The sequence below is a fragment of the Chaetodon auriga genome, chromosome 6 (assembly GCF_051107435.1).
Source record: "Chaetodon auriga isolate fChaAug3 chromosome 6, fChaAug3.hap1, whole genome shotgun sequence".
Taxonomy (NCBI): Eukaryota; Metazoa; Chordata; class Actinopteri; order Chaetodontiformes; family Chaetodontidae; genus Chaetodon; species Chaetodon auriga.
This window is the reverse complement of record NC_135079.1, coordinates 1,186,092-1,195,000: the sequence shown is the minus strand read 5'-3', so window position 1 is coordinate 1,195,000 and position 8,909 is coordinate 1,186,092. Positions and strand designations below refer to the sequence as shown.

General features: G+C 48.2%; 1 protein-coding gene across 1 annotated transcript in view; it reads left to right on the top strand.

The window, feature by feature from the left end:
• Positions 1–8,506, top strand: part of tph2 (tryptophan hydroxylase 2 (tryptophan 5-monooxygenase)) — a 10,098-nt gene extending 1,592 nt beyond the window's left edge. Inside the window, exons 2-11 of the mRNA XM_076732924.1 lie at positions 484–618; positions 706–889; positions 1,189–1,289; positions 2,075–2,142; positions 2,694–2,890; positions 3,398–3,533; positions 3,946–4,072; positions 7,482–7,577; positions 7,660–7,793; positions 7,941–8,506. Coding sequence (XP_076589039.1) covers positions 484–618; positions 706–889; positions 1,189–1,289; positions 2,075–2,142; positions 2,694–2,890; positions 3,398–3,533; positions 3,946–4,072; positions 7,482–7,577; positions 7,660–7,793; positions 7,941–8,115 — 1,353 coding nt within the window. The 3' untranslated portion in view covers positions 8,116–8,506. The remainder of the gene's footprint in view (positions 1–483; positions 619–705; positions 890–1,188; positions 1,290–2,074; positions 2,143–2,693; positions 2,891–3,397; positions 3,534–3,945; positions 4,073–7,481; positions 7,578–7,659; positions 7,794–7,940) is intronic.
• Positions 8,507–8,909: the final 403 nt, after the last annotated feature.

Genomic DNA, 8,909 nt, shown 5'->3' with positions numbered 1-8,909 from the left:
AATTATTCATTAAACGACTTATATGTACTGTGTGTGTGTATATATATGTGTGTAAATCTATACATGAATTTCTGCTGATAAAATATTCTGTTACTAATGATGAAAGATGAACTGTGCTTTTGAAATTAGAGAATAATTACTTGCTTGTTGTTGTCATCATTGTTGTTTATGTTCTTATTATCGTTTTTCTTGTTGATGTCATTGTTGTCATCATTTCTTTTTGCTGTTGTTTTTTTTGTTGTTGATGTTGTTGTTGTCTTTGATGTCATTGTTGTTGTCTTGATGTTGTTGTTGTCTTTGATGTCGTTGTTTTTGTCTTTGATGTTGTTGTCGTCTTTGATGTCGTTGTTTTTGTCTTTGATGTTGTTGTTGTCGTCTTTGATGTTGTTGTCGTTGTCTTTGATGTTGTTGTCTTTGATGTCGTTGTTGTTGTCATCATCATTTCTTTTTGCTGTTGTTGTTGTTGTTGTTGTTGTCTTCCAGTCGAGGCGTCCATCCTTCTGTCCCATCAACGAGACACCAGACAAAGAGAGCGCTGAGGATTGTGGGAAGACGGCGGTGGTGTTTTCTCTGAAGAACGAGGTGGGCTGTCTGGTCAAAGCTCTCAGACTCTTCCAGGTGAGACGATAAATCCTGCTTCCTGTTTCACGTTGGTTGGTTGATTGTGAGAGTCACCTCCCCTCTCTCGCCTCCTTTCTCCTGCAGGAGAAGCGAGTGAACTTGAGGCACATCGAGTCTCGAGTGTCGAAGCGAGTCGTTAACGAGGTGGAGATCTTCGCTGACTGCAGCTGCAGTAAGAAGGAGTTTAACGAGCTGCTGCAGCATCTCAAAGATCACGTCAACATCGTGTCCTTCAACACGCCTGCGCACGTGTGGTCTGCCGAGGCAGGTACGAACACCTGTGCTGTCACATGAAGGCCGCATTGATTGATGGGCTGAACTGTAGCGTTCAGCGTGCAGACAGACAGCAGACAGGTGTTTCTGAGGTTCATCCTGCAGAAAACTGAGAATCCACCTTCAGAGTTTCTCCTTCGGCGACGCAGCACCACCTGCTGCTTTGACATCAGCCGTGTTCTTGTTGACTTGAAACTGGCCATTGTTCATGGACTCCGAGCCGATTTTTTGTTGTTTTGTAACACAAAGTTGCACAAACGAGTGTTTTTATTTCTCTTCTTGGTTTCTAATCAGATGGAGACGATGTTCCGTGGTTCCCAATGAAGATCTCTGAGTTAGATCAGTGTTCTCACCGCGTGTTGATGTACGGCTCAGAACTGGACGCAGACCATCCGGTAAGTGTCCTTCGTGTTCAAGACGAGTTCCTTTTAGTCCACCAGAGGGCAGAAGAGTTCCACGCCGAGCTGACAGCCAGCCAGCACGGAGCATATCATCATCTTATAAAGAACAACACAATATAATAGAACAGGAAACAACACAGACTGAAGTCAGGATTTTAGATTTCATGTCATATGAGCTGAAGCTCAAAAACACTTTCTGAAAGTTTTATTAAGATGACAGTTATTTAAAGGAAATTCCTCTGCAAAGGTTTAATAAACTCAACTAACTAAAACAGTTCTTAACTTTGTCTCTTTTCTCTCTATAATTGATGCCAAAGTGCATTTTTCTTTTCAGGAAACTGACAGAATGAGGAAGTGACGGATCTGTAAAATGTAAAATTCGCTTTGACTGAGCTGATGGTTCACCAGTGAAAGTACTGGAACGTTCATATGTTTGAGGTGTTTTTAACTGGGTGCTGGAGGCGACGTTCCAGCTGAATGAGATCACTGCTAATGCAAAGTGAACATTTCCTACTGCTGCACCTTCACATTAAAAGCATTTAACCGGCAAAACACAAGTTGACTTTTATTATGAAGTAGTCACAGGAAACTGGAACAGGTGTTTGTCAGTGAGCTTTACACTTACCGCTCTCGTTCATCACTGTTGTTCTTCTTCTTCTTGCCATCACAATGAGAAGGTGAAGCACTTCTGTGTGTCAGTGAAGAGCTGAAGGTGTTCATATGTAAATCTATTTAAATCACTCTTTTCTTCCTCTTGGCTTCTTCTTCCTCCCTGTCAGGGCTTTAAAGACGATGTTTACCGTCAGAGGAGGAAATACTTTGTGGAGGTGGCCATGAATTATAAATTGTAAGTATCATCATTTCTGTTGCTGAACGGTCACCTGATGGATGAAAACTCTCGTCGCCTTAATGACTCACATGAAGGTCAGGTGGGTCACCTGACTTCTCACCCATTAACACCCACTGACCCATCAACACCATGACTGGTGTGGCTCCAACCAGCTCTGACTTCCTGATACAGGCCTGACACTTTGTTCATGCTGATGCCTTCTTTGAAATCGCTGTGTTTAACTTGATTTCATGCATTCTGTATAATCCAGTTTTAACTTTATTCTATGATGTGGAGCTTTGGACTGTTGGTTGGACCAAACCAACATGGTGACGGTGTCACTATTTGACAATGTGTCCAAAGCAAACGATCGATCGATCGATGGAGAAAATGATTGGCAGATTGATCCAGAATGAAAAGGATCATCAGTTTCAGTCTCTGATGTTGACCTGTCTTCTGTCGGGGTCACTGTTCTCTCTCACCTGAGCAGGATTCAGTGAAGTGTGACTGTAGAAAGTCGTTTCCATTGAAACAAAGCTGTCGTCACCAGCTGACCGTCTCCTCCCCAGCGGGCAGCCCATCCCTCGTATCGAGTACAGCCCGGAGGAAATCAGGACGTGGGGGGTCGTCTTCAGAGAACTGACCAAACTGTACCCGACTCACGCCTGCAGAGAATACCTGAAGAACCTGCCTCTGCTCAGCAAACACTGCGGCTACAGAGAAGACAACATCCCCCAGCTGGAGGACGTGTCCCTGTTTCTCAGAGGTTCCACACGCCAGTTTTTCCAGATGACTTCCTGTGAAGGAAGTGACAGTCTGTGACCTCATCGACAGACTGACCTATGACCTCACTGACTGACCTGTGACATCATTGACAGACTGACCTATGACCTCACTGACTGACCTATGACCTCACTGACTGACCTGTGACCTCACAGACTGACCTGTGACCTCATCGACTGACCTGTGACATCATTGACAGACTGACCTATGACCTCACTGACTGACCTATGACCTCACCGACTGACCTGTGACCTCACAGACTGACCTGTGACCTCATCGACTGACCTGTGACCTCACTGACAGACTGACCTGTGACCTCACAGACTGACCTGTGACCTCACTGACTGACCTGTGACCTCATCGACTGACCTGTGACCTCACTGACTGACCTGTGACCTCATCGACTGACCTGTGACCTCACTGACAGACTGGAGGAAATGATATTTGATATTGAATAATTTTCTACTTGATGAGTCGTTGTGTGTTTCAGAGAGGTCTGGGTTCACGGTTCGACCGGTCGCAGGTTACCTGTCTCCCAGAGACTTCCTGGCTGGTTTGGCCTACAGAGTGTTTAACTGCACTCAGTATGTTCGTCACAGCACTGACCCGCTCTACACACCTGAACCGTGAGTACACCTGCACCTGTTGTCCAGCACACCTGTGGTCCACCTCACCTGTGGTCCACCTCACACACACACCACGGGGCTGTTTCTGAGAGCAGATCTCCAGTTAATGAAGTTATTTTCAGGACTCTGTCTCAGGGAGGAGGTTTAAATCAGCCTCTGTTTCCATGGAAACGGATCCCTCCAGACTCACCTGGTCCAGGTCAGTTCAGTTTTCAGGCTGAACCAGAGTGAAGCACAGAGCTCCTCCCTGAAGATTTAGCATCTGCTCCGTTACAGATGAGTCACGACTCAAAGGAAGCTTGCTCGTTCTTTAGAGGTCACTTCAGCTCTTCCTCCATGACGTCATGAATCAGATGCCGTTTAAAGACCTGAACCTTTGTTAACGAGCTGGTTTCTGCTGGTTTGCTTTCAGTGACACGTGTCATGAGCTGCTGGGTCACGTTCCTCTGCTGGCCGATCCAAAGTTCGCTCAGTTCTCTCAGGAGATCGGTTTGGCTTCTCTGGGAGCGTCTGATGAGGACGTCCAGAAACTGGCCACCGTGAGTGACGACGCTAATCCTCTGCTTCACTTTGTTCCTTTGACGAGGAAAATATTTGACTGATAACGTGAGTCGGCTCAGTTACAGCGTTCCAGCTCCACCAGCGCCCCCTGGAGGCTGCAGCCATCATCACACATTCATACACACATGCTGATCAGATCAGTGTGAATGGAAGTATCTACAGTGTTCATTCAATATGTTGTATTTATATTCACACTGTTGAAGCTGCATTTACAGACTTCACAGCGTCTGTGTGCGTTTCTGATGATGATAATATGTGTTTCAGCCAATCAGATGGCTCCTCCTGTTTCAGCCAATCACATCAGAGGTTATTGGATAGTTTTTGGTATATTGATGTTATTCTGGAAAGTATAATAACCAGTTTAATCCTAATTTATCATGATTCAATAATGTTAATTGATTTACATTTAGAAAACAACACATTTGTTCAAACTCTATCATACACTTCAATAAGGGAAGATCAATAATAGTATTTATTGAGTTCAGGCATTAGTGATTAGATCGATTGATGTGAAGCATCTTCATCAAATGAAGGACCACATGAAGACAACAGGTACTTCCAGGAGACGCTGCTGCTGGTGGTGGAGGTAGTGGTGATGTAGGTGAAGGTAGTGATGGAGGTGAAGGCTCTGATAGAGCTGGTGATGGAGGTGCAGGTTGTTATGGCAGGTTAGGTGATGGGGGTGGTGATGGAGGTGGTTTGGTCTTTCAGCAGAGCCTCTTTGGTCTAAACTCCTTTAAAGCTCAAACAGACGTTTGAAGTCGACGTCAATGATCTCAGTACAGAGTTCCATTACTTTGTTGTTTCTCATGTTGTTCTGAATAAAGGTCTGTGTTCTGGACTGTGTCATGGTCCGTGTTCTGGACTGTATCGTGGTTTCTGATCTGGACTGTGTCGTGGTCTCTGGTCTGGACTGTATCGTGGTCTCTGGTCTGGACTGTGTCGTGGTCTCTGGTCTGGACTGTATCGTGGTCTCTGGTCTGGACTGTGTCGTGGTCTCTGGTCTGGACTGTGTCGTGGTCTCTGGTCTGGACTGTGTTGTGGTCTCTGATCTGGACTGTATCGTGGCCTGTGTTCTGGACTGTGTCGTGGCCTCTGGTCTGGACTGTGTCGTGGTCTTTGTTCTGGACTGTGTCGTGGTCTCTGATCTGGACTGTGCGTGGTCTCTGATCTGGACTGTATCGTGGTCTCTGGTCTGGACTGTGTCGTGGTCTCTGGTCTGGATTGTATCGTGGTCTCTGGTCTGGACTGTGTCGTGGTCTCTGGTCTGGACTGTGTCGTGGTCTCTGGTCTGGACTGTGTCAAGGTCTCTGGTCTGGACTGTGTTGTGGTCTCTGATCTGGACTGTATCGTGGCCTCTGATCTGGACTGTGTCGTGGCCTCTGGTCTGGACTGTGTCGTGGTCTTTGTTCTGGACTGTGTCGTGGTCTCTGATCTGGACTGTGCGTGGTCTCTGATCTGGACTGTGTCGTGGTCTCTGGTCTGGACTGTGTCCTGGTCTCTGATCTGGACTGTGTCATGGTCTCTGGTCTGGACTGCATCATGGTCTCTGGTCTGGACTGTGTTGTGGTCTCTGATCTGGACTGTGTCATGGTCTCTGGTCTGGACTGTGTCGTGGTCTCTGGTCAGAACTGTGTCATGGTCTCTGGTCTGGACTGTATCGTGGTCTCTGGTCTGGACTGTGTCATGGTCTCTGGTCTGGACTGTGTCGTGGTCTCTGATCTGGACTGTGTCGTAGTCTGTGTTCTGGACTGTGTCGTGGTCTCTGGTCTGGACTGTGTCGTGGTCTCTGATCTGGACTGTATCGTCGTCTGTGTTCTGGACTGTGTCGTGGTCTCTGGTCTGGACTGTGTTGTGGTCTGTGTTCTGGACTGTGTCATGGTCTCTGATCTGGACTGTGTCATGGTCTCTGGTCTGGACTGTATCGTGGTCTGTGTTCTGGACTGTGTTGTGGTCTCTGATCTGGACTGTGTCGTGGTCTCTGATCTGGACTGTGTCGTGGTCTGTGTTCTGGACTGTGTCGTGGTCTCTGGTCTGGACTGTGTCGTGGTCTGTGATCTGGACTGTGTCGTGGTCTCTGGTCTGGACTGTGTTGTGGTCTATGTTCTGGACTGTGTCGTGGTCTCTGGTCTGGACTGTGTCGTGGTCTGTGATCTGGACTGTGTCGTGGTCTCTGGTCTGGACTGTGTCGTGGTCTGTGATCTGGACTGTGTCGTGGTCTCTGGTCTGGACTGTGTTGTGGTCTCTGGTCTGGACTGTGTCGTGGTCTCTGGTCTGGACTGTGTCGTGGTCTCTGGTCTGGACTGTGTTGTGGTCTATGTTCTGGACTGTGTCGTGGTCTCTGATCCGGACTGTGTCGTGGTCTGTGTTCTGGACTGTGTCGTGGTCTCTGGTCTGGACTGTGTCGTGGTCTGTGATCTGGACTGTGTCGTGGTCTCTGGTCTGGACTGTGTTGTGGTCTATGTTCTGGACTGTGTCGTGGTCTCTGGTCTGGACTGTGTCGTGGTCTGTGTTCTGGACTGTGTTGTGGTCTCTGATCTGGACTGTGTCGTGGTCTCTGATCTGGACTGTGTCGTGGTCTCTGGTCTGGACTGTGTCGTGGTCTGTGGTCTGGACTGTGTCGTGGTCTGTGATCTGGACTGTGTCATGGTCTCTGATCTGGACTGTGTCATGGTCTCTGGTCTGGACTGTATCGTGGTCTGTGTTCTGGACTGTGTTGTGGTCTCTGATCTGGACTGTGTCGTGGTCTCTGATCTGGACTGTGTCGTGGTCTGTGTTCTGGACTGTGTCGTGGTCTCTGGTCTGGACTGTGTCGTGGTCTGTGATCTGGACTGTGTCATGGTCTCTGGTCTGGACTGTGTTGTGGTCTATGTTCTGGACTGTGTCGTGGTCTCTGGTCTGGACTGTGTCGTGGTCTGTGATCTGGACTGTGTCGTGGTCTCTGGTCTGGACTGTGTCGTGGTCTGTGATCTGGACTGTGTCGTGGTCTCTGGTCTGGACTGTGTTGTGGTCTATGTTCTGGACTGTGTCGTGGTCTCTGGTCTGGACTGTGTCGTGGTCTCTGGTCTGGACTGTGTTGTGGTCTATGTTCTGGACTGTGTCGTGGTCTCTGATCCGGACTGTGTCGTGGTCTGTGTTCTGGACTGTGTCGTGGTCTCTGGTCTGGACTGTGTCGTGGTCTGTGATCTGGACTGTGTCGTGGTCTCTGGTCTGGACTGTGTTGTGGTCTATGTTCTGGACTGTGTCGTGGTCTCTGGTCTGGACTGTGTCGTGGTCTGTGATCTGGACTGTGTCGTGGTCTCTGGTCTGGACTGTGTCGTGGTCTGTGATCTGGACTGTGTCGTGGTCTCTGGTCTGGACTGTGTGTCTGCTGTGTGTTTTCCACAGTGTTATTTCTTCACCATCGAGTTTGGACTCTGCAAACAGGACGGACAGCTGAGAGCTTATGGAGCTGGTTTACTGTCCTCTATTGGAGAGCTGAGGGTAATGCACCCACACACACACACACACACAATGATTCCACTGACGACTGATCGATCGATTGACACCAGTCCTGCGTTCCCAGCATGCCCTGTCTGATCAGGCCTGTGTGAAGACGTTTGACCCGAAGACCACCTGCAACCAGGAGTGTCTCATCACGACCTTCCAGGAAGTTTACTTTGTGTCTGAGAGCTTCGAGGAGGCCAAAGAGAAGATGAGGTGAGTGAGACTCTGTGTGTGTGTGTGTGTGTGTGTGTGTGTGTGTGTGTGTGTGGGTGTGTGTGTGGACGGAGACAAACAGCTCCTGCCAAACGACACCATGGGCCCATCGCCGAGGAGTCACATGGCCTCCCCTCTCTCTCACAGGGAGTTTGCGAAGACGATAAAGAGGCCGTTCTCGGTGTACTACAACCCGTACACGCAGAGCATCGACCTGCTGAAGGACACGCGCAGCATCGAGAACGTGGTGCAGGACCTGCGCAGCGACCTCACCACCGTCTGCGACGCCCTGGGCAAGATGAACACCTACATGGGCATCTGAGGCAGACACCCGCTTCGCCGCTGCGCTCTGATTGGTTTAACTCATCAGTGACACATCGCACCTGTGTTCATTTCTCTGTAATGCAAACAAGAGACACAAGAACATTTCTGATGAAGATTTAACGCTTCTGACCTGAAGGCATCTCTGACTTCAGCTGCTCCTCAAAGCTTCATTACTGTCTAACGCTTCATAGATCAGGTCTAAGCTCTTCAGCTGGTGGAGTCTTTTCTTTTCGCTAATGATGCACTTTTAAATGTTGGAATCTATCAATAAATGCTTTATTTAGAGAGGATTTATCACAAAAGGATGTAACAACAGGAAAGAGAGAATGTTCAGTTTGTGCTGCTGTTTCTGTTTTCCAGAAGAATCTGAATAAATCGGTGTGATCAAACACCTTCAGTGTCTGGTTCAGCTGATGTGATGAAGATGATGAGTGGTCTTTATCTCGTGTCGGTGCTCGTGTTTCTCCACATCAATTGAAGTGACTTTTAACCAGAAACTGAGAGCTGGAGACAAACCACATTTCAAACTCTGACGTTCATTCATCCCAGTTGAATCACTGCATCCGGCTGCACCTGTGATCGATCGATCGATCGACCGATTGGGGTGATTCGGATATTTGAAGCTCTTTTCTTGCTCTTTGTGTCCATTTCTTGTAAAATCAGCCTGATGGCGCTCGAGGTGAAACACAGATGCACTTGTGAATAAATGAGTTTCTGAGGATCCTGTCAGTGACTTCAACGTTCAGCTTGTGTTCAGGCTGTTTTACAGACGCCTTGGTTCGACTGTGGGAT